Source organism: Trichosurus vulpecula, chromosome 2 (genome assembly GCF_011100635.1).
Source record: "Trichosurus vulpecula isolate mTriVul1 chromosome 2, mTriVul1.pri, whole genome shotgun sequence".
Classification (NCBI taxonomy): domain Eukaryota; kingdom Metazoa; phylum Chordata; class Mammalia; order Diprotodontia; family Phalangeridae; genus Trichosurus; species Trichosurus vulpecula.
In genome coordinates this window covers 222,815,769-222,841,686 of record NC_050574.1, presented here as the reverse complement: position 1 = coordinate 222,841,686, position 25,918 = coordinate 222,815,769, and the positions used below count along the sequence as shown (strand labels likewise).

The following is a 25,918-nucleotide window of genomic DNA, read 5'->3' as shown; positions in this document are numbered from 1 at the left end:
AACATGAGAATCACACAATACAGTATGGAACGACAGAAGTTTGGATTGCATTAGCTATATTCCACTGTGAGCTGTAGGCTCTCATCCCAGAGATTGCATCAGCTTTGGTACTCAGAGCTCATCAGGACTCTCAACAAAATCTCCTTTTCTGATTAGAAAGATAGAGGGTGGAACAAAAAAAACTCTTCCCAAAGCCTCCATTTAAAAAGGGCTTATAGCCCAGGCATTTCCCAGCCCCTGTACTCTTGGGGCTGAAGGAATCCATTGTCGTCATGCCCCTCCCCCCTTTTAGCTTCCTTTTGTGAGTTGCCTTCCCCTCATTAGATTGTAAGCTCCTTGACAGTAGGGGCTGTTTTTCTTTTTTCTTATTTGTGTCCCTAGTACTTAGCCCATAGCAGGCACTTCGTAAATATTTATTGAATTGAATTGACACACCACCATTTGGAGGGATAATTTTTGATATTTTTTATGTAATATTTAGTCAGGCTGTTTTTGGTGGTGGAACTTGTGGAGGAAAATAGATTAAAAACTATGGGAGAAACCTTGTTCAAAAATGTTGAGACATAAGATTGTTTCTACTTTGGCTTTGGGGTATTTTGGGTGGTGAATGCTTCATTTATGTTAACTATTTCCAGTTGTCCTTTTATGAGTTCCAGGAGATGAAACCCAGTATCTCTAGGCATTTAGTGATGTTGGGGCATGCTTACTGAGGGTTTCTGGGTATAACAAACTGACTTTTCAGATAGACTTTTCAGTAGTTCTGATGTGGCATTATGATTCTGAGGCTGGCAGTGATCACAGATCACAGAGTGTTAGAACTGGTAGGTATCATTGTAATTATGAAATTGAAACTCATCCTTTTATAAATGAGGGAAGTGAGACTCCTTAATGACTTGCCAAGTAGGAGAACGTTAGTTCAAATCCAGAGATTCTGGGTTCAAAGCCAGGGCCCTTTCCACTATGCTATGCTGTCTCCTTAAACTATATTATTTTGAGAAATGTCAAAAACATTTACATATGGAGTAGGGTCACATCATGCCAATGGTCTTGGCATTCAAGGCCTTCATAACTTGGTCCCGTCCTACTTTTCCAAGTCTTTTTACACCTTATTCACCGACACTCTTTGATCTGGTATACTAATTCTTGGCTGTTCCATGAACAAGACACTCCATTTCTTGGCTCTAGGCATTTTTTCTGGCTCCTCCTATACCTGAACCACTCTTCCTCCTTCACTCCAACTATTGATCTCCCTGGCTTCCTTTAAGACCCGACTAAAATCCTACCTCCTGTAGGAAGCCTTCTCCAAGCCCTCTTAATTCCAGTGCCTTCATGCCTTCACTCTGTTATTTCCTATTTATGCTGTATATAGCTTTGCATGTATTCATTTGCATTCTATTTTCCCCATTGGATTTTAAGCTTCTTGAGCAGGGACTGTCTTTTGCCTTTTTTTGTTTCCCTACCACTTAACACAGTGCCTGGCACGTAGTAGGTGCTTAGTAGATGTTTATTGATCAATTGATTGAACAGACCTACATGATAGAGAAGATCCCTGGATTAGGATCCAGGAGATCTGGATTCTTGTCCTGACCCTGTTCCTAACTTATTAGATGTTGATTTCATCATCTGGATCTCTTGCAAAAATAATGGAAACAGATAAGACAAATGAGGTATCCATTGCCCCAAATACCCCAATACCAAAACAAGAAATAATTTTGAGCAAAGTTTCTCCCATGGTTTTAATCTACTTTCCTCCACAATTTCACCACCAAATCTCTAGGTTGTTTAAGGAAGTCATTTAATCTTTCTGGGGCTCATTTTTTTCATTTCTAAAATGGAGATACCCATACCTGCTTTGCTTACCCTATGAGGTTCTAGTGACTGAAGATAAGACAAGATGGGATATGAGAAAGCCATTCAAAAAGTAGAAAGAGCCATAGAAATGTCAGATGCTGCTATTTCTCCTTATTAAACACGATGAGTGATTTCTGCCTCCTTCACTTTTTAGCTGGTGTAGCATCTCTGATTTTCTCCAATGGTCGGGACTTACTAATTGGTGATATCCATGGAACGAGCTTCCGAACCCTGGTACAATCTCAGAATCGTGGAGTGGCTGTGGGTGTGGATTTTCATTTTTACTTGCATAGGATCTTTTGGACAGACACTGTACAAGATAAGGTAAGTAGAAAGCTCAAGACTGGACCCTGAGAAGGGATTGGGACCAAGAGCAAAATGTGTTGATAGCTTTTCATTTTTGAGAGTCCATGCAGGCAGTGCCTTTGTTTTCTAACAAAAAAGGCCCTTGAGATATTTTATGTTAATCACCACCTTTTCCATGCTATACTATTACATGTGATACATTAAACAAAGCAGCCTATTATATGGATTAGTCTTGAGTAACTTTTAATTTTATTCGAAATGGAGTCCAAGAGCCTAATTAAGAGAAATAGTAGACATTCTTTCAAAACTGGTTAGATATTTAGTTGTAATTTTTTGAAACTTGATCACTTAAAATGTAAAAAGTGCTGTGCTTTTTTGGATGATAAAAATCAGATTTCACCTGCATCTTCTAAATGCAACTGGAACTGAGGATTGGATAGCAAATATTGACAGTATTTGGTTTAACAAGCCAATATTTTGTTACATAGCCTTATTTGGAAAGTGAGATGGATTTAATTTCAACTTTGAATAAGGTGGTGGAGAGTTTAAGAAATCAGTTTGTGAGACTCCTTAAAGGTAAGGGAGGTCTCTTTCTCCCTTTTGTCATGTTCCTTTATTTCCAACAGAGAATTCCAACACATTGTAATTATAGCTTCCTTAGAATTTTGTAGGATGAGAACCTTGTCCAGTTGTAATTCTGATTTGCTTCAATAAGTAAAGGATCCATGATGACTTCATCAGTGTGGGTTTTCCTTACTCTGATGTAGATTGCATCTTCTCTCCACCTTAGTGGACAGTATTCACAAGTTGTGACTGAAACAAGACATCACCATTGGGCAACTCTGTTGTGAGTAGCCTCTCAGAATAGGCTAGGTTGGCCTTTAGATGGCAAGCACAAGATCCATTCTTACGTCTGTACCCAAAGCCTTTTAATTTGGTAATATAGGATTTAGAGTTGGAATTCAATTGAATTAAATTCAACAGACATTTGTTAAAGGATTTTAAAACAGACTCCCTTCATTTCACTGATGATGAAACTGGCCCAGGGACATTGTCACTTGCTCAATGACACACAGATATTAAGTGATGGCTAGGATTCAAACCTACATCTTCTACTTCTTTCTACTTTGCTATAATAGAAAAAAGCACTGGATTTGGAGTCAGGATTGGAATCCTACCTTTCTTAATACCTTTGTGACCTTAGGTAAGTCACTTGTCTTGGCTCCAGTCTCCTCTATAAAATTATGACGTTGGCCTAGATTAAACATAGAATCTCAGAATTAGAAGGGCCTTCAGTGGCCATCTAGTCCAACACCTACATGAACAAGAATCTACAACATTTCGGACAAATGGTCATTCAACTTTAATTTGAAGACAAGTGAAGGCTAACCCACTGTCTCTAAGGTAGCACATTTCATTCTAATTGTTTAGAAGTTTCTCCTTAAACTTACACTTGTCTCTTTGGAACTTTCCACCCACAACTCATTCTGGTCTTTTGGCAGAACCAGTTTAAGCAGAAAAAGTCTAATCTCTCCTCTGTAGGGCAGCTCTTTAAATAAATTATCAGATTCCTCCTAAATATTTTCTGTTTCAGAATATATTTCCCCTGTTCCTTCAAACTGACTCTCTAAGACGGTGCATTAGCTACCCCTCAAAATTTTATGTCACATGAGAATTTGATGAGCATGCCATCTGTATCTATATCCAAGTCACTGGTATAGTTTTAAAAAAAGTAATTCCTAATTATTATCAAGCATAGATTAATTGAATTTTATTTCTTCCCCTCAACTTGATTAGACAGCTTTCCATTTCCGAATCCTTTTTCTAGAAATCCATTGACATATTCAAACATAGTTATCTAGAAGTCAAACCACTTTTAGAGCTGATATATAGCACCAGACATTGTGGGATAAGAGGCCCTGCATTTAGAACCCAGCAATACCACTTCTGTGGCCCTCAAAGAGCACTGAATATAGGAGTAAAAGAGCTGCACCTATGTATTCTTTCCTTTATCTGGATACATCAGTTTTTTCTCCCTGAGGTTCACTTTCTTCCTATGAATTAGCATGATATCTTTCCTTTTTGTATTTGAATCTCCAGAGCTTCTGTATGCACTGAAATGCTTTTTCATTCATTCATTCATTCATCATTCATTCATTCAATTATCTATCCTTTAATCTATTTTACTTTTTTCCATTGGAAAAGAAGGCCTTACCTTTACATAGCCATTTGTACTTAAATTACTTTATAAAATACACTATGTAAAAACAGGATAATTTTACTTCACCTCCTTTAAAGAGTTGGTATGAGAATCAAATAGAGCAATACTGATGAAGCTCTCTACTACTTTAAGGATCTTCTATTTCTTGGTGTGGACATTCTTTCCTTCTAGATGGATTACAGCATCCCTCCTCTCAGTTGACGGTCTTCATGTATTTCTGTGGCTGAAAAACTCCTTCATTACTTAGTTGCTATCTTATGTACCAATGATCCTTTGAGGATCAACTGATTAGTTCCTAACCACAGCAAAGTGGTTAGCTGGCCTCCCCAAATCTAGCTAGGTTGGGCTCTTAGATGAGAGATATACTGTCCCCCCAGTCCCATAAGCATCGACTTTCCATTTGGGAGGACTTGACAGAACTTTGTGTTCTGCTGGCCCAACCTTCAAGGGTAGTGCCATAACAGGAGTTTTTAGTCAGAGGTCTTAGATTCAAATCCTAGCTCTGCTGCCTATTACCTGTGTGACCCTGAACATGTCATTTAATTTTCTTGGACTTTAGCTTCCTCATCTGTAAAATGAGTGGTTGGATGAGATTGTCTCTGAGGTCCCTTCAAGCTCTAAATCTATGATTCAGTGAACCAGTAAATGTATAGCATACACTTTCAGTCCTCCATCCATCTTGGTTGCCCTCCTTTGTTGATGTTTTTCCTAAAGTATGGTATCCAGAATGGAATATAATACTTTATATTATATTATATTATATTATATTATATTATATTATATTATATTATATTATATTATATTATACATAATAATATAGGTGGTCTGACCAAAGCGGATTAGGAGGACTTTACCTTCTCTTCTTTGGGATGCTTTACCTCTTTTCATTAAGATTACAAAAGCTTTTTTAGCTGTTGTCACATCACACCATTGACTACATTTGGCTGGTAGGCCACTGAAATTCTCAAATCTTCAAACAGACTGAATGTCTTAGAGATGATTTCCCAAGTTCCTTTCAACTTTAGAACCCTATGAGCTTTTAAAGAAACTTTTTGGAGTTTTGGTTTCCCTTCACTTAACTGTCATACTGTCATTCTGTGACCACACCATATTCTTAATTTTTTAATTCTTTTATTTTATTATCTCTGATAGAATATAGGGAGATTAATTAAGAACAGGAAATTCTCAAGAAAGAAACTGCTTATCTGTTAATCTGAATGTCGAAATCAGGTACCCCATTTGGGAAAGAAAAAAACAGATTTATCAAAAGTTTGACTGTAGAGTAGAATGCACATAAGAGTATGACCCTACCAAAATATACTACTTGAAATAAACACAAAACATTTTTTGTAGGAAGTAGTGATTTGGGCTTTGTCCCTTTTGTCTTTCTTCCTTAGGGAAGGGCCTCCTTGGTGGTCTTGCACATTTCAATTCAATTCAGCAAATATTTATTGATTTATTAATTGTGCTTGGGGCACTTAGGTGGCACCACAGTGCATTGAACTCTGGGCCCGGAGTCAGGAAGACTCATCTTCCTGAGTTCAAATCTGACCTCAGTCATTTACTAGCTGCGTGATGCTGTACAAGTCACTTACCCCTTTTTGCCTCAGTCACTCATCTGTAAAAAGTGATCTGGAGAAGGAAATGGCAAACCGCTCCAGTATCTTTGCCAAGAAAACCCCGAATGAGTTATGAAGAGTTGGACACAACTGAAATGACACAACACTGTGTGCTTGTCACTGTAATTCTTGATTTGATTTCTTCTAGAAACATATTCTATATTTCCCCTCATCTCTGTGAGGGTAGAACTCCTAGAATTTTTTTTTCTAACATCCAATCTTTGTTGTTTTCCTCTGGAGTCTAACCCATCAGCTTGAAAGGAAAACACTTCTTTCTTCTTTGAGAGGTATCTGCAGACCTAGGCTGGAATTTCTTAGATGTCTTTACCAGTCCCCACAAAAGCCTAAGGGTGATATTATTGGGCATATTTCCCTATTAGATGTACAGCAAAGACTGCTGAGAGGCTGTTTGCTGTAGATAATATTTTAATAATGCTTCAGTACTTAAGTTGGTATATGTACAGATTTCCTCTATTGTAGCTGGGTTTTATTTATTGCCGTAGCAGAAAAACAAACAAAGAAAAAACCTCTAAAACCAAATTCCTGGTGCCCAGCTTTCTGGTAACAAGGCATTCTGCTGTTTGCCAGGCAGGTCCTTGGATGAGAGATATACACTCCTTTGCCAGGCATGCACTGGAAATCTTTCCAGCTTGGTAGAACCTGCCAGGCTTTGTTCTCTGCTGGCACAGTTTTTGAAAACCCAGGGTCATTTATATGCCATGATAAGATGTGAGAGGTAGAAATTAGTGGAAAAAATACAACAGTAAAAAAAGTTCAAAATTCCCTCAGTTTGGCTTTCTAGAAGCATGTTCTTATCCCTTGTTAACCCAAAAATGTTGAAAAAAGTAATATGGGATTTTCCCAGTTTCTCCTTATATATATATATATATATATATATATATATATATATATATATATATATATATATATATATATATATATATATATATATATATATATATATATATATATATAGATGTTCTTTGAAACAATTTGTTTTCCTCTTCTTGACAGTTCACTTCAATGTAGTACACCTAGAAAACTGCAGAATTGCACTGTATTTTAGGTTCACCTCAATGTTTTTTGCAAAAAGGATGTCCTGTATCTCAAGACACTGAGTAACATATGGAGATAAATAGATCCTATGGTTAGCTATGGTTAAGAACTAACAATGTTCAAAAGAAGAGGAAAAGCTCCCATATGCATAAAAACATATGTAACGATTCTTTTTGTTAGAACAAAAATCTGGAAACCGAGGGGTGTGCCTATGAAACGGGGAATGGCTGGACAAGTTATGGAATAGCAATGTAATGGAATAGTATTGTGCCTTAAGAAATCATGAAACCTGGGAAGACTTGTATGAAATGATACAGAATAAAATGAGAAGAACTAAGGAGGATAATTTATAAGGCAACAACAATGTAAACAGCACCTTTAAAAGGCTTATCAATGCAGTGATCAGCCATGACTCCCGAGGAGCAAGCCAAGTACTCACCTCCTGACAAAGGGGTGATAGATTCAAGACACAGAATAAAACATGCGTTTTGGGTACTAGTAATGTGGGGATTTACTTTACGATGGCTTTGTCTTTCTTTTTTCAATTTGTAGGAAGTAAGGTAGTGAAGGGAGTTAGGGATAGGGTTGCCCCCAACTCCTATCCCCCCCAAAAAAAAGAAGAAAAAGAAAAGAGGTCACTGAAGTATTTTTAAAAGAACTAAAGGAAGTCCAGAAAGAATTACAGACAAGCAGGACAATTTAAAAGAATGTTCAGTTGTATATTGGAAAAGGAAAGCAAGCCACATAAAACAGAGATTCACATGATCGTGTACAATTTTCTTTATCTGCTCTGTATATAAAATGCATATTTTATGTGGTGTTTGTTAAATTCAGAATAAAAATAAAACTAAATTTAAAAAAGAATTCATGGTTTTCTTGCAGGTTTTTTCGGTTGGAATTGATGGTACAAATATCCAGGAAGTTCTGAACGTTTCTGTTGACACACCTGAGAACCTAGCTGTTGACTGGGTTAATAATAAACTCTATGTAGTAGAAACCAGTGTCAATCGAATAGATATGGTGAATTTGGATGGGACAAATAGGGTCACCCTTATTACAGAAAATTTGGGAAATCCGAGGGGAATTGCACTTGATCCAATGGTTGGGTAAGTGGCATAGGAATAATTCTAATGTCTCTATATTTTTAGAGTCTTATTTTTCCCTTAGCCTATTTAATTCAATGGGATTTCAATAAAAGTAGAAGAGAGAAATAGCTTGAATAATGAATAAAAAAGGGAAACACTTTTCATGGGCATTGCATTGGAAAATCAAGAAAACACATTCTAGTATTTTCAGTGTATTAAGACCTGTGATATTTTCATATTCTTTCAAAATTAGGAGATTAGTACTATATGTTTCTTGAGGGCAGGGACTATCTTCTCCAAACTTTGTACCTCCCTCAGGACCTACCATGGTGTTTTGTACCCAGTAGTTGCTTGATGAATATTTGTTGTATTTATGTTAATCGAATCAGTCTAATTCAAACATAATGACTTCATCTTGTTTTTTTCTTGGTTCCTCTGCAAAAAAAGAATTTCAGTCTTTCCCCTATAGGAAAGACCCACAATGATTCCTTATTGCTAGTATCTGCTTCTCATTATCTATTCCTGATTGGAAAAGCAGCCTCTGTTTCCTCATAGTTAAAAAATGTTGGCACCAGGTGACAGACAAAGAGGGTAACTGCATTGGTATGCTGGAGTGTGACAATCCAGATTGCAAATGCTTTTCACAAATCCTTAGTTTTGTAAAAATTCTGTTTAACCTGAAAATTTTGATTTTATTCTACCTGAGGATACTGCTCTTTAACCTAAAGGACATACTTGCTGCCATATTAACTGGTTACTAAAAAAAACACAAGTCTCTCCTTAAGGCAGATGTACACTTATTGAATTCTCGCAACACATATATTTGCACATATTCTATATCACACTTGGAAAAGTAGCAGGCTATATTAAATTCTCTTTGGCCCTCAGCATTGGTTTTCATTTCCCTGTTGCTTGATTTCTTTCTGGCTTTGCCTCTTAGGGCCTAGATTTATATGGTGGCTATTTAATGGTTAGACTGAAAACATTTGACTAAATTTAACTGTGAGTATCAGGCACTTTCAAAGTCAAGAACTTACCTACACGAGAATATGTGAACCAAAGATATAGTAAGCACTCTTAGAGTAGGATTTCACCTCTTTGGGATAAATACTTTTCCAGAGCACAGTTACTGTAGGATCAAGCTCAGTGTTGTATCTCAAACCATGCTTAATATTGTTGGTAAATGTTATGTGTCTGGAATTTATTGAGATGATTTCTAACATGAATATACCATTTACCAAAATGATGGTGATGGCACCATCCTTTTAATGCCAAGTAATAGATTATAGTTGAGAGGGTAACAACAAATGTTTTTTATTCTAATCATTTTCATGGTGGTGAACAAACTCAGGAAAGATGATATATTGCCAAAGTATTAAAGTTTAAGTTGTTGCTAATTTCCACATATGAGATCTCCGCCACATAGGAGACCTTGCTCTCTCGTAGGGCTTTATGATCCAAACCCAAGATCAACTAAAGCACCATCTTCCATTTGTGGTGGGGAATGTTAATGATAGCTTGATTTCTGATCAATAATGTTGGCCAATATTCAAGGCAGAAAGAAGATGTTCTATTTGCTATGCTACAGCATTGTGCATTGAGGTAAAGAATGACCTATTGTACCTTGTGAAGTGCTGGTAAAAAAGAGAATTCTAGGATGCAACATGGAGAGTGTGGGAGAAAATGCAATTAATGGTACATGATTGAGATACTTGGGAGTAGACAGCCCGACAGATTAAGGTTTTTTCACAGTTGGCCTCTGGAGGAGTTGTCTTTTCTGATCAACCCTCACTGTTTCTGGTATTCTGATTCATTCTTTACACTATTGCTTTAGATCTCAAGCCCTCTAGTTTCCTGGGAAAAAATCCTCACCAGTCTTTAGACACACTGTGCAATAAAACTGGCCTTTCAGAACATGTTAAAGGATGATGAAATAATGTGAGAATTCCCTAGGAAACATACACTTTTTATGTAAGCTTGTAAAAATAGATTCTTTTATCTTCTTTCCTTTGTAGTTATTTATTTTTCTCAGACTGGGACAGTCTTTCTGGGGACCCTAAGGTGGAAAGGGCCTTCATGGATGGCACCAACCGTCAAGATTTGATAAAAACAAAGCTGGGATGGCCTGCTGGGATAACTCTGGATATTGTATCAAAGCGAGTTTACTGGGTCGACTGCCGGTTTGATTACATTGAGACTGTAACTTATGATGGACTTCAAAGGTTGGAAGGCTTTTTTTTAATGACTTTACACATGGGGATGAGTGCAGGTAGTGGAGGAAAAGAAGAAACAGGAAAATAACTAAATTAAAATATTGCTCAGTTGGTTGCCTTTACAACTGCATTTGTATGAAGTAACCTACACTGAAACTGAAAGTCATTTTGGATACCACCCACTGCATTCAGGCTTTGATTTTTCCCATCTACCCCTAGGACACAAATTTTATTGGCATTCCTGCTTGGTCCTTTTTCTTTTTAGTGCCCCTTTTGATTATTTCTAAATTATCCTTTTATTTTATTTTCCTCTGCTTTCTCCCTCCCTGCCCATTTTTTTGCTCCTGGAATCTTCATATTTGTTTACATTTTCAAGGTGAGAATTCATTAGGGCAATCCTGAGCCTTTTATATATCCCATTATTATATGTCCTCGATTCAAGGGATAACTTCTGATCTGGAATCCTCAAGGATGAAACACTAAACAGAAGCATTTGAATGGAAAATATAGCAGAATTTCTTTGTTCTTTTCTAATTATTACCTTTACATTAGAACTAGTTGTAAACTTATTGAGATTAATTACAGTTATAGACCCTCCCTTTGTGTCCCCAAAACTGTATTTGACATTTGCTTTCTCTCCAGGCTAAGAAAAAGTTCTTTTCCAGGACTCAACAAATATGGGGGTCAACTTATTCCTTTCTATTGTTTTTTTTTAAATTTATTTTTTCTTCTGTTTGCTCCTAGAAAGAACACAAATATCTATCCCACTTCCTTTTAAAATTAATGTTTGTGAGAATGTTTTTCAGAATTCTAGCTGACTACTAGTAGCATGTTCTAACATGCTAATTGGATAACTTTTGTATTCTTCATTTATCAATTAGTTGTTTTTTGCCATTGACACTTAGGTATTTTGTTCTAAGGTTAAAGGGTTTGGGAAAACATAAAAGTTAAAGTGTGATGTCCTTTTGCTAGGATGTGAATGGTATTTTGCCTGTGAAGTAACATCAAAGTGGTACTTAATTAAGGTCACCAGATAGTTTGAAATCATAGTTATTCCCTTTGTTCTGTGAGTGGCTAGCTCTGAGAAGTCAGGAGTTTGGCTGAGGCAGGAAATGTCTTTCTCATTCACACAGGAGCTACCTACCCATGATCAGTCACTTGTTCTGAATGTGCCCTTCTAAAAATATTTAAGGTGTACCCTGTCACTTTAACTAGTGCTTTAGGCCTTTTTTTTTTTTTTTGCTCTTCCTTGTCTCTAATCTTTTACATTTTTACTGGTTTTGCTCATTTTTCTCCAAATCCTTTCTGTTTGGCTAAAATACAAGTGAAAAAGATTGCCCTATGCATATTTGTAAGCCTCCCAGTGTTTTTCCCAGGCCCACATCTAAGATTGGTCTCAGTGAACCGAAAGATTCTTAGGGCTGATATTTCTTACCCATAGAGGTTTTCATCTAGCTTATTTTTTCTCATTCAGCCTCAGTTCTCAGGATCAGAGATGAAAAGGGAGCTCAGAGATGATCTAGTTTAACCCCCTCCTTTTACAGATCACAAAACTGAAGCCCGGGGAGTTAGGAAACCCAGCTTGTTAAGCATAGAGACAGAATTTGAACTTAGGCCCTCTGATACCAAATCCAACATTCTTCTTTTCATCTTAAGATGCCCTTGTCATGCCTTTTCTATATTCCTCAACTTCTGTTGATTTAAATATCTTAACTGAATTAACCTATCCTTTTAAGTAACCTTACAGTTCATTAAAAAAGAAAAAGTCAAACCAATTGTTCACTAAAATGAGCTTAAATTCTCAGTCAAGAATCTCATATGTGTAAACAGTCGTGTTCTAGATATTTTTGGTTTCTTTGTATATTATTACTTTAAGACTCTTAACAACTTGGTACCTTTTTGTTTATAATTTTTCTTGCTGTCCTCATCAACTTTGCATATTATCAAGCCATCCTGCTTTGCTTGTGAAACAATCCAATCTTTTTTCCCTTAAAATTTCAACCACCTGTTTGTTGTTCTGTTGTTTTTCAGTCATGTCTGATCCTTTGTGGCCCCATTTGGGGTTTCTTGGCAAAGATACTGGAGCAGTTTGACATTTTCTTCTCCAGTTCATTTTATAGTTGAGGAAACCGAGGCAAATAGGGTGAAGTGACTTGGCCAGGGTCACATAGCTAATAAGTGTCCGAGGCCAGATCTAAACTCAGGAAGATGAGGCTTCCTGACTCTAGGACTGGCACTCTATCCATTGTGCCACCTAGTTGTCTCAACTACCTAAATTAATTTTCATCTTCCAGTTTTCTCCTATCTTGTTGATGCTGGAAATGTTATCCCCTTCTCCGAGGGCTGACCATTTGATTTATTTGATTCACCAGTTTAGTAAGGACAGCCATTGATGTGAACGTGAATCCATATATGGAAATACATGTATGACACAGACCAGTCAACATAGTGGAAGGAACACTAGATTTGGAGTTAGAGGACTGAGTTCATATCTTACTACTTATTAGCCATGTGACTTTGGCCAAATCATTTAATCTTCTTTACCTGTAAAAAGAGGATAGCAGTATTAACTCAATATATTTTAAGGCGCTGTCATCAGGTTTAAAGAAGAGCGCATATTTAAAGAGCTTTATAAATGTCAATATATAATGTAAATGTGAGCTATTACTATAACATATCATTTGTTTTAGCCAATGTTTAGATATTGTCCATTGCATATACTTTCTGTTAATTTCTGTATTTAAAAATTAACAAATGACTTGACTTTGAGTCAAATTGAATTTAATCCATCTTTAATGAATAAATATATATTGTATCTTTTATAACAGGAAGACGATAGCTCATGGGGGAGCAATAATTCCTCATCCCTATGGAATAAGCCTTTTTGAACACAATGTGTTCTTCACGGATTGGACAAGGCTAGCAGTGATGAAGGCAAATAAATTTTCAGAATCCAATCCCCAAATTATCTACCAGTCCTCCCTGAGGCCCTATGGAGTGACCATTTACCATGCTCTCAGGCAGCCCTATGGTAAGCTGAAAGACTGATGGAAAGCAATTCTTGTTATTGGAAATGATTTTTAAAAAAGTTCTTTTGTAAGGTTATGGAAGTTTATGGTAAATGATACTATGTGATTTATGATGCTTATAACATGAAGTGATCTAGAGACAAAAAGTACCTAATTATTGCCTTTGAAGATAACACTGGTGATAATGAATCACCTAAGAGAAGCCAACGTGTGAGCTATAACCTTTCCTTCATTGAATATCGTATCTCTTCGTTGCTTGTCGATAAGTCTCCAGTCATATGGCTCTGCCTTTTCACTTTACAAAGGAAAGGAGAATTCTAGTTTTTTTTAATGTTAGCTTCATCTGCTAGGTTCCTTCTTAAGGTGTGAACAATATACACAGAGTAAATAGAAAATATATATGAAATTGACACTAGTAAATTTTCATTGGGCAGGAGGGTTCACTAGCAACTGGAGAGAGGGGAAGGGAAGGGAAGGGAAGGGAGAAGTAATCATGATAGACTTCCTGTAGATGGTGGCACTTAATCTGAGCTGTGAAAGAAACTAGGGATTATGTGAGATAGGTTTGGAGGTAGTACATTCCAGGTTTGTTGCAAAGGCACCGAGGTAAGAGGGGGGATTTCATACATGAGAAACTTCCTTTTTGCAGACCTTGCCTAGGTTTTAAATTGAGCTTTCAGTATGTCTCTGTTATATTTTTTTCCTTTTCTATTTTGTATATGGCTTAAATGGGTAATTAAGGAAATCAAAAGAACTTTTAATGATGTCAGTGATGAGTTAGAGAAAGGCAAATTTTGTTTTAAATTTGTCTTGCTCAGAATTTTTTTTCTTAAGAAAGGACTATAGTGGGATGAATGGGACAGATTTCTAAAAAGCAAATATACTGGAATTTAGACCTTTGTAATTATCCCCGAAAAAGATGACGTGGGAGGCCATGTACTTTTCACAGTAATTCCGTTGTTGCTTAAAACCTTTCTGAAGCTACTGTTTGGAATTTCTGTCAGTTTCACAGGCAGGAACGGGGGATGAAGGGAACAAGCATTTATTAAGCACCTATTGTATGCCAGGCACTACAATAAGAACTTTTAAAATACCTCATTTGATTGACACAAGAAGCCTGTGAGGTAGATGCTATTATTACTAATCCCATTTACAGTTGAGGAAACTGAGGTAGACATTAAATGATTTGTCCAGGGTCACACAGCTAGTATATCTCAGAGACTGTATTTTCCCTGCTTCCAGGTCTGTTGCTCTATTCAGTGCTCCACTTAGCCGCTTCTAAGAGAGAATGCAATCATTAATCTTCATAGTCACATTGTTTTTAACTTTAAATACTATCAGTCAGGTTGACCACTTTATCTACCAGATTTGGTTCTGAATCACTTGTCAATATTCCTTTGTTATCTATTTACCTATGTATCTGTGTGTCTGCCTCTCTCCATCCATCTATCTATCTATCTATCTATCCATCCATCCATCTATCTATCTATCTATTTCTGAGGATATTTTCACAAGTTAAACTCACCCTCCAGGATTTGCTGCTGTGGAAGAGATTCAGAAGAAAGCACCACATATCTTAAAAGCAAAGACTCCCTAAGTAAATGTTTCAAAACATTTTGGCATAGTGGTGAAGCAGTTATTGAAATAATGGCATAATACTTCCTGAGGTATTACCTCCTATTTTGAAGGGGACATTATTAATTTGGATGTGTAAATTTTGGTATGTTCATTAAAAAATCTGTCATGTTATTTTAAAGTCAGGGTTCATATTTAGATGTGGAAGTGGAAAAAGAAAATTCTCACTACTTTATAAGGAGAAAACAAGTCATCTTTTAAAATTAAGTTTTAAATGAAGGTAGGGATGGTTTTGTTCATTCATTTGTATCTCTAGCTCTAAGCGTAGAGATTTGCACATAGTAGGTACTTTAAAATATACTTAAAGACTGTCTCTTGAATTGTATTGAATTGAGTTTTGGGGAAAATATGAAAGCCAATATCTTAATGACAGGAGCATACTTGAGATCTAATCCTATCCAATTTCTTCCCCTTCCCCCCTTCCAGTAAGGAATCCCTGTGGGAATAACAATGGAGGTTGTGACCAGGTGTGCGTCCTTAGTCATAGAACTGATAATGATGGCCTGGGCTACCGCTGCAGATGCATCCTGGGGTTTGACTTACACCCTGATGGACGACGTTGCATTGGTAAGAAAAATGCCATGGATGGTCTTTTCAGCAAAACAGTAGAATGGTCCATGTGTCCATGCTCTGTCTTATCAAGTGGAATTTTTTTTTTGTGTTGGGGGTAGTTTTCTCTTGCTTTGCTTGATTAATCTTTTTTCTTTCTTTCTTATGATTTTTTTATAGCACAAAGAAAGAATTCTATGTGATCTTTCTAGAACATAGTACAGTGCTAGGTACACTGTGGGCCTTCAAGAGATAATAATTGCTGATGTTGGTAGAGTTTAAAGATGTGGGTTTCTGTCTTGTTGGGTCTCCAATTTACTCTTCAGTTATTTCAGACTTTAATTTTCACCTTACTTGCCCTCTTACTTCTCTATTTCTTTCTGATGACATGTTATACCCCTTTCATGCTCTGGCCCCTTGGAAATAAAAAAAAAAGTTTGCTATACATAATGCAAGAATGAAATGCTGGATGTTTTAATTTGAGTTTTTTTTCTCTAATTAGCCTAACCTCCAATTTAGTTGTCACTTTCCACTGTTCATCTTAACTTTACCTTAGATGTTCTTCTCTACATTTTTAGTAGTTTCCTTTAAGCAATTAATGATATTTCTTGGAAAATCAGGTAAGCTTTTAATTAGATCACACCTTTCAAAGCCTTTGAGACAAAACATGTACCCATTCACCTTAATTCTTTTTCTTGAGTATCAATTTTCACTCCAGAGATTGTCTTAGTAGTTGCCAACTGTGATTTTGGCTTTATATTTGACAGTTCCTAAACTTTTAGTGCCTGTTATTCCTACACCATGGTGGAAGACTGGGCTTCATCTTAGCTGTCCTCAGACAGTTCTGTTAATGTCTCAACTATTTCTGGAGTCAAATAAAAATATTCTTAATATCCTTAAAATCAGTGACTGTACTACTTACCCACAGCATGCATATCTCTATAATTATCCTTCCATCCATCCATCCATCCATCCATCCATCCATCCATCCATCCATCCATCTATGTATCCATCCATATGTCCATCCGTCCATCATCTATGTGTCTGTCTGTCTATCTATCTATCTATCTACCTAACTATGACTTTGTCTCAGTTACTATAAATTGCATCTCCTGCCCTGGACCCAGCATTCTTTCTTCCCGCCCCCCCCCCCCCCATTTCTTCCTGTTCTCTGATACCTTCTTCTTTTATCCTCAGGTTTAAAAAGCTTTTATTAACCTCCTTGCCATGTTTTGTATTTTTTACATTCTCTGTCTTGCTGCTGTTACTGATGTTCTCAGAGCCTTGGTGCACTTTCTGGCATAGGGGCCTTCACAGAAGGAAGGCAGACAAAATGTGCTGGGAAATTTATTTTACAGATGGTTTTTGATGAGATTCCCATGGGATTTAATGGAACTTCTGAATGCCTGTATTCATGTAGCACATTTCTAAAAATGTTTTAAATAGAGGCTTCATAGGAAGAAATGGCAGGTGGGACAGATGTGTCTTCTTCCTAGCTGGTTGCCTATTCTTCTCCTTCTACTTTGTTCCTTTGTTATTCTAACACTTTATCACATTCATCTTAAGTTATGTCTGAAACACTTTGACCACATACTGTTTTGTTTTGTTCTACTTTTCCTTTCTCTTTCTTTTTCTTCTTTGCAACTATTTCCAACTAATCATATTAATTTTGATTTTCACACTAACATGAAAATTATAGAAAATATGCTTTATGCATATACATTTATTTAGGAGTTCTTTTTATATTGAAGAGGCCATTAAAAATTAAACTTTTTTTTAATCTTTGTAGCTGTGCGGCAATTTCTGCTCTTTTCATCCCAGTTGGCAGTGCGTGGGATTCCATTCAACCTCTCTACCCAGGAAGATGTCATCATTCCAGTGACAGGAAGCCCTTCCTACTTTGTTGGAATTGATTTTTATGCACAGGAAGACACTATCTTTTTTTCAGATACAACTAAGGATATTATTTACAAACAAAAAATTGATGGTACAGGTAGGACATAATCAATTTCTTTAAATCCTCTGCCTGAAATTTTATTTTAGCTGGAGAAATTTGATAGTAAATAAGTTAATAAGCTTTGTATTGCTTCTAAGTTTGACAGTCTAATATCTTTGGTGATAAGAGTTTGACCAAGAGAAAAATATTAGTAGCTGTATTCATTAAAACAACAGAAACAAACAAAACTACAATGAATACTTTCCCTTTATTTTGAAAGCTCAAATATGTGTGGATGATAATTGACTATTGTATTCTCAATCAAGAAATCAAACATAAAGCTTGTACCTTTTGTAGAGTGCCTGAAATCGATAAAAGGATACTAGTCTATATTCAAGCATGTCAGAAAATTATTTCCATTTTGTTCTGTTTAAAAACAAGAGACTACTTAGGCCTTAGGCAAGAAATAAATCCATGAACTTGGAATTAAAGATGAATTACATATAAGTATTCATTTATATAAAATACAATAAGCTCTCTTTTTTTTGGCATCCATGCCTTCTGAGTCATCATATAATGAATTATGTTCAATCTAATTTTGGTTTTAAATGCATTTAATTGTACTCAAGCTGTTTGAAAAAAAGGTAATCTATGTATATATTATTATGATTAATTATCACTATACAAGACTATTGGACTAACCAAAATACTCTAGCAGAAGCACAGTGTGGTGGAAAGAGCAATAGAAGGGAAGAACTCATTATGCTTTATACTAACTTTGAGTTGGGTAGGTTACTTCCCCTCTTTGATGCCAAGTTTTCTTATCTGTAAAGGGGAGATATTAATTGTTACTAGCTAGCTTATAGAATTATTGTAAGCAAGTGAGCTTTGTAAATCATAAGATATGATTACCATTTACTAAATGCCTAGATAAGTTTATTGTATCCACACATATACATAAACATATACACATTAAGTGTGACTCCTTTTTCCTGCTTTATAGAAGAGAGAGAAATAGACCTAGCTTTATCATACTTAGGTAGCTCTGATGAAACTCATCTGCAGGAATGTGTTACAGAAAAGCAGTGTTTAGATTTTCTAGTCTCTTGCATGGACAGTTTGGTGGATAGAGGGCCGACTTTGCAGTTAGGAATTTCAAGTTTGACACATTTGACCCATACTAGCTGTTTGATCTTAGGTACGTCACTTAACTTCTCAGGCAACTCTTTGTGATCATAAGGTGCAGACTAGCTGCCAATATAGATCGAATACATTGACACTTCCACAGGTGGAGTTCCCTCACACTGATGAAATCATGACCAAACTAAAATAAAATCTTCTGAAGCTCTTCAACATTAATCTTGGCATACAAAATAACATCATTAAGTTAGGACATCATATCTGTAGAATGGATGACTACTTAACATTTAAACACGTGAAATATTGCAGTTGGGTCATAGCCCTAGTCTCACAGTCCTCATTGTGATTGTAATTTGCTCCATCATTCTCCTAGAAAACTCGAAATCAGAATAAAAGACAAACTCAAAAAAGTCAACAAGCATTTATTAAGTACCCACTATGTGCCAAGAATTTCATTAAGGGTTAGAGATACAAAGAAATGCAGAAACAGTTCCTGCCTTTAAGGAGCTCATAATCTGATCAAATGTCAGATTCTGCCTCCCCCTGCCAAACTTGGACTTGAAATCTGTTAGGCAATTTTATTTTTTTTCAAACTGGCTCCAGCCATTCATTACTTAAGCCCATTAGGCTGTGAGCTTTGTACCTCCAGTGCTTACATGGTACCTCAAAGAACAGACAATTAACATGCTTTTTGACTGACTGACTATTCAAATAGGTAGGCTCTGCAAGGGCCTTATATTTCTGATAAGAGATAGACTCTTGGGGAGATTAAGGTATGCAGACAATCTGTAATAGAACAAAAAAATAGGTTTACGGTGTCCTCAGTCTCAATCATGTGACCTAAGCACATGTAGAGAGAATAGAATTGATTTACTTTGGTATACATACCTGTATTACTTCTGTAATACAAAACAATATATTTCCTGGAACCAATTTGTTTCTTGCCAACAAGTTAGGTAGGAAGGATGTTGAACTGGCTCTTCTTCATTTATCTCATTTTCCTTTTCTCTTTTTTGCTTTTCTCTTCTGATATGGGAGTGATAATTTTTCTGAGAGTCCTGTGTTTTGTTTGAAAGCATCCCAGAGTTAGCTAGCATTTATGTAACTGAGGTTTGCAAAGCACTTCACATATTTTAACCTATTTGATCTTTATAACAATCCTTTAAGGTAGGTGCTATTATTATCTTTATTTTATAGATACAGAAGCTGAGGCACAGTGAAACTAAATGACTTGTCCAGGATCACACATCTACTAAATGACTGAGACAGAATTTGAAGTCAGGGAGATGAGTCTTCTTGACTCCTAGTCCTGTGTTCTATCTACCATGCCACCTAATAGCCTAGTTGTCTTCAGAAATTCAAAACAGTAGGAATGATATAGTGTTAGAATATACATATGTACCCATGTACACATACATAGCATACATACATACTTTTGTTTTTGTTCAGTTGTTTCAGTGTCTGACTCTTCATGATCCCTTTTGAGATTTTCTTGGCAAAGCTACTGGAGTGGATTGCTATTTCCTTCTCCAGCTCATTTTCCTGATGAGGAAACTGAGACAAGTGGGGTTAAGTGACTTGCCCAGGATCACACAACTAGTGAGTGTCTGAGGCCAGATTTGAACTCAGGAAAAGGAGTCTTCTTGATTTCAGGCCCAACACTCTATCCATTGCTCCATTTAGCTGCCACATACATACATACATATGTACATACATACATAAATACATATACATATGTGTATAATGTATATAATGTGTATAAATGTATACTCTCAATTACTCAAATGAATGTGTGGTGTCATTGATTTAGGAGTTCTCCCAATGATGTAGCTATCAATAAAATATCTAAATATATAGTTAGTTAGATTTCTCCATGGAAGAAAAGTATAATTTGCTCTCTGTGGTAACTTCCCTATTGTAGATCTTTAAACAAGTGAAAAAGAATTGAAAAAATTGCAAAGAAAAGAACAATCTTTTTTCCTTTTCCTGCACCTGATTCTGATGTCTGTGTTGTGGAGTATTTGCTAGTCTTTTGAAAACTTGGCAGCGTTGTCACTATGGATGACTCTTGAGTAAAGAGTTTGGGAGTTAATACCTCTGGGCAACCCCCACAACTCGTGCTGGGTAGTGCCATATCCTTAAGGCTAGCTAAGGATGGTGTTCATAAGTGAGTGAAATCAGGTATCACATATTCAGATCTTCTGCCATGAAAAAAACTTGTATGGAAGGTTGAGTGAGGGAGGGTAGAAACAGACCAAACCAGTGTGAGTTATAAATTTATCAGGGTTATATTTTCCCTTTGATATTTAAAATCCTTAAGAGTATATTGGTATTTTATTTACATACTTAATGTTATTACTCATGAATATAAGATTATATTCTGTGAATTAAATAACTTTTAATTTTGATCACTACATGACCAAATCCTCATCATATCATCTCTAATTTAAAAAAATCCTTGAAGTTTCTGGTTTTTACATTTTTTCCCTTCTTCACTTCTATATAATATTCGTAGCATTGCAATCTTTTAAAAGAATCCTTTTTATGTGAGCTGCTGAACCACATTTTAAATATACATTAATGCCTTTATATAACCACATGTAAAAGATTTTGAGTTAAGCCATGCATATATTTTAACCCTTAGGAAGAGAAATTCTCACAGCCAACAGGGTGGAGAGTGTTGAAGATTTAGCTTTTGATTGGATTTCAAAGAATCTTTATTGGACAGATCCCCGATACAGGAGTATCAGTGTCATGAGATTAGTGGATAAATCAAGACGAGCTATAGTCCAGAACTTAAACAACCCACGATCAATAGTGGTCCATCCGGTTATTGGGTAAGTAAACGTGTGCCTATTTGTATTTTCTTCTTTAAGAGCTTGATATTCTAAGTCCTAGGTATTTGAGGTTTACAGTCATTGAAAAATGATGCTGTTAGGAATTTGGCTTCTTGGTTTGTTAATATTAGATCGTATTCTTTGAATCCAAATTGCTTTTAGTTTTATCTCTATAAGAATAAATGAAAGTAATCACTTTATCTCCCTCTCACAAATATTCCCCCAAGCTTCATATTTCCTAATTTATTTTCCTTTTATTCCCACATGATTGTCAGAATTGCAGAAGAAAGTACAAGGTAAAATAGATTCTATAGTGAAGGAATATCCAGTGGAATTATCTTTAAAGGCTTAGATTCTGTTCCTGCTTTAATGTATTGCTATAAAGTTAAGCAAAACTTGCTTGTTCATTCAGTAGGATCTATATTTTCTAAAAATCTCTTAGCCCCAGATAAAGTTCCATGTATTTTACTATTACATACTCTATAGTGTCAGACAAGTTAAGACAGAGCAGTTTACAATGTTCCTTTTCAGGACTTACATTACCTTATTTGAGCATGATGAAATACTAAGTTGGGTTTTTCAAAATAATTAACTCCAAGCAATATAGTTTTGTTTTGAAATGTATTATGAAAAGTCTGGCTAATATTCCTTATGAACTCCTTTGTGGTGAGAGACTGACCCCTAGAACTAAAATCATATAAAGCAAGTCTTGTTTATTTTGGTATCTTTTTAGCTTACACTTCATAAAATTGACTGAAAAACCTTTAATAATAGTGGTTTTATTAGTGAAGAATTTTATTAACTTCTATACTAAGTACTTGTTCACCCCATCAATTTGCAAAGAAACTTAGATTATGATGCCTCGTTTTGAAAAGTTGCCCAAATATTCACTACCTTGAGGATTCTTTTAACTCCTATGATGTCAAGAAGACACATTGTAGGAAGTTAAGTTCCAGGTAAAATAACTTTGCTTAAGAAGAACCACATGAAAAGGAAAAAAAAACTAAAACGTTTTCTGGCTTATTAGCTCAATTTTATCTCTTTCATTCTTGAGAATCAAAAGGTAGCTTGGGCAAGGTATTCCTGTATATAAAAGCTGTGTTGACCTTAAGTAGTCTCTTCAGATTGGGGTAGACCTGGAATGTGGCATAAAATTTCTTTTGCATATATTGACATTCATTAAAATAGGTAGTTTGGGACAGATTTAAGACATAAACATGTTTATTTTAGCTTTATATTGGTCAACAGAGGTCTATGGTTCATTTTGTCTTCTAATCCATGGTTTTTCCAACTTTTAATATACACCTCAATGTCAGAAGATGGGTTTGAATTATGGGATCTTTAAGATTCCTTCCAGCTCTAGATTCTGCGATCATAGGTGATGACCTCTGTCAGTGAAGACTGATACTAATACTTTATATTTATATAATATATACATTTATATAAGGTTTGTAAAGATCTTGCCTTGTATTATTCCATTTCATCCTGACCATGACCCCTAGAGAGGTAGAGAGAGTAGTCCCTTTTTTACAAATAGAGAAACCAAAGCTGAGAGAGTTTAAAGTGACAGTGTTAGTAAGTGGATGAGTTTATTAGACTTAAACCCCTCTCTCTGATGTTCTTGCTACTTCTTGGCTGTTTCACTGGATCTGTAATCTCACTGATGTGGCTTCTCCTAGCAGTGGTGTACTTAACAACACCTCTCTCCCTTCCTTTGTGGTACAGTTTTCTTCTGTGTCCTCTTAGCAAGTCTCCACAGAACTGTCCTAGGAACTCAGGTTTCTTATTTGGAAATCCTGCTGGCAATAATCTCAGCCTGAAAAGTCAATGACATTTAAATTCTGGGGGAACAAACTTATGTCACTGTTCACGTCATTCTTCCTGAGTGTAGTTCTGCTTCAACCAATCAGCCAGTCATCTTGCTATTTTCCTCCCAAATTTTGAAAAGTGAAAATGCCTTGTATGAAATTTGGGTTTGGTAAAGGAAATTTCCAGTTTCAGATGTCCAGCTATTCAGTTTTTCCAGTACCATATCATATTGGAAAGCTTTGCACACATGAGAAGCATTTTCTAATGTATTTCTTATTCCTATTCCTTGGCAAGCATCCCATTAGAAGACTATGAGTAAGCCCATTTGTTTCAAGCTGTACCATTTGCTGTTGCTAGATTATTACTTTACTTCCTATGCTACGGAGTTTTAGAGGGATCATACAGTGTTTGTATGTGTTTACTAAGTTTCTTCAGCTAAGTACTTTTATATGAATAAATATAAATCTGGCCCTGGAAAAAAAAACTTTGTTGAACTTGGATTAATCTTAACATTTATTCCTAATTTTATTTGAGAATAATCACTCATTCTCATGCACTTGCTTTGGTATACCTGAGGTCACTTCATCTGTGTAAGGGAATTTCAGCAAGGAAGTTCCCTCTACCAGCAAGTTTTGCCATTTATTTATTGCTTAGACCAGAGGTTTCAAACAGAGTTCAAGAGCCTACGACACTCTGGAGTACTACCAAACCAGATTAAAAATGTCATTGGGAATTATTTAACACAATAAATAAAAATACAATAGAACATATATAATGTAAATATATAGTTTTTAAAGTCAGTATATGCTTCAGGGATCCTTACATATGGTTTAGTGGCCTGGGTTCTATTCGAGTTTGACACTATTGAACTATGGAATTGTTTGTGGGTGCTGAGAAGTTCCTAGGGTCACATAGCCAATAGGTGTCAGTGGTAGGTCTTCTCCAGATCTTTCTGACTTCAAGGCTAGCTCTCTACCCATACCATGTTGACTCTTATGGGTGTAGATAAAAAATAATTAAGGTATTTTTAGAACCTTTTGTACTAACTAACTATATATGTGTGTGTGTATAATATTATATTCTTCTACATTTTAGAATTTTATTTCTTATACACAGATATATTGTATTTTGTTATGTATGCATAGATTCATTATATACATATACATATATGTGATTATGTTAGCCTCTTTTGACCCCTTTATTTGTTATGATGTTGGTCACATTTTGATAACTGTATTTTGTATTCAGCTACATCACTAGTTAATTCATGTAGGAATCTTTAAAGCCCAGTTTTGTTTGGAGAAAATAAATCAGAATTTAGGGAAACTTTCTACTTGACTTAGAGTTGTTGCACATTTTGGGCATCTTTGGTTTAATGCTCTTCATCCATATTCCCATTTTACAGGTATATATTCTGGACAGACTGGTATCGTCCTGCTAAAATTATGAGAGCCTGGAGTGATGGATCTCATGCAATGCCAATAGTGAATACCACTCTTGGATGGCCGAATGGTTTGGCCCTAGATTGGGGGTAAGTTACTGAGTTTCAGGTATAGAGTGCAATGTGAGGAGTTTTGGGGTTGATGTTAAGGAAGAATACATGATCTTGAAGGGAATGATGGTGGTATTTGGTGGGATATTTAGGAGAATAGACAAAACTACATAAAAACACAAAAATATAAATATTCTCTATTAGCTACAGTTATGCCAACAGCTTCCTTTAAATCTTGTATGTGTTACTGAAAACTGGAGGAAAGGTCAGTTAGTCAGTTAACTAGCTTTTATTAAATATTATCTTTTAAGGGCAGCTAAGTGGCACAATGGGTAGAATGCCGGGCCTGAAGTCAGAACTACTCATCTTCCTGATTTCAAATCTAGCCTTAGACACTTACAAGCTGTGTGACCCTGGGCAAGTCACTGAACCTTATTTGCCTCAGTTTCCTCATCTGTAGAAATCAACTGGAGAAGGAAATGGCAAACTACTCCATATCTTTGCCAAGAAAACCCCAGAAGGGGTCACAAAGAGTCAGATACAACTGAAAAATGAAATGAATAAAAACTATGTGCTATGTACTTTACAAAAAGCACTATGCTAAGTATTATACAAATAGCATATCATTTGACCCTAAGAGGTAGGTGCAAAGATTAGATGACCATTTTGGAGAGATGTTGTATAGGAGATTCATGGACAGATAGGGGTTGAAATAAATGGCTTCCGAGGTCCCTTACAATTCCAATTTCTGAGTCTAAGACTCTCTGGATAGTAATACACCAATCAGATCACATTTATCAAGCTTCTCATATATTTAAGTGCCATACAAGGAAGTATGGGGCGGTGGGGGGGCAGGAAAGTCCATTATATATGAGTTGCCTTCAGGGAAAGAAAATGTGATTTGAGAACTGAGACACATGAGGAGATAAGAAAGAGCACAAGGCAGTAGATGGTAAATAGTACAGGATTCCAGAGGAAGGAGAAAACTTTTGGAAATAAATGCATTTAGTATTTTCATTATGTCTATTGTTATTTGGCCCTCTGATTTTTCAGAAGTTAAATTCTAAAACAAGAAGAAATTCAGAGCAACTTTTAAAAATAAAATTGATTGAAAATTACTTGATGGGAATATTATTATTT

At 35.9% G+C, this 25,918-nt stretch overlaps 1 protein-coding gene across 1 annotated transcript in view; it reads left to right on the top strand.

Annotated features, from left to right (window-relative positions):
* LRP2 (LDL receptor related protein 2) overlaps positions 1 to 25,918 on the top strand; it is a 263,004-nt gene that overhangs the window by 90,918 nt on the left and 146,168 nt on the right. The window contains 8 exon segments of the mRNA XM_036745398.1: positions 2,006 to 2,175; positions 7,936 to 8,159; positions 10,154 to 10,360; positions 13,180 to 13,382; positions 15,442 to 15,582; positions 17,354 to 17,557; positions 21,285 to 21,477; positions 24,692 to 24,817. Coding sequence (XP_036601293.1) covers positions 2,006 to 2,175; positions 7,936 to 8,159; positions 10,154 to 10,360; positions 13,180 to 13,382; positions 15,442 to 15,582; positions 17,354 to 17,557; positions 21,285 to 21,477; positions 24,692 to 24,817 — 1,468 coding nt within the window.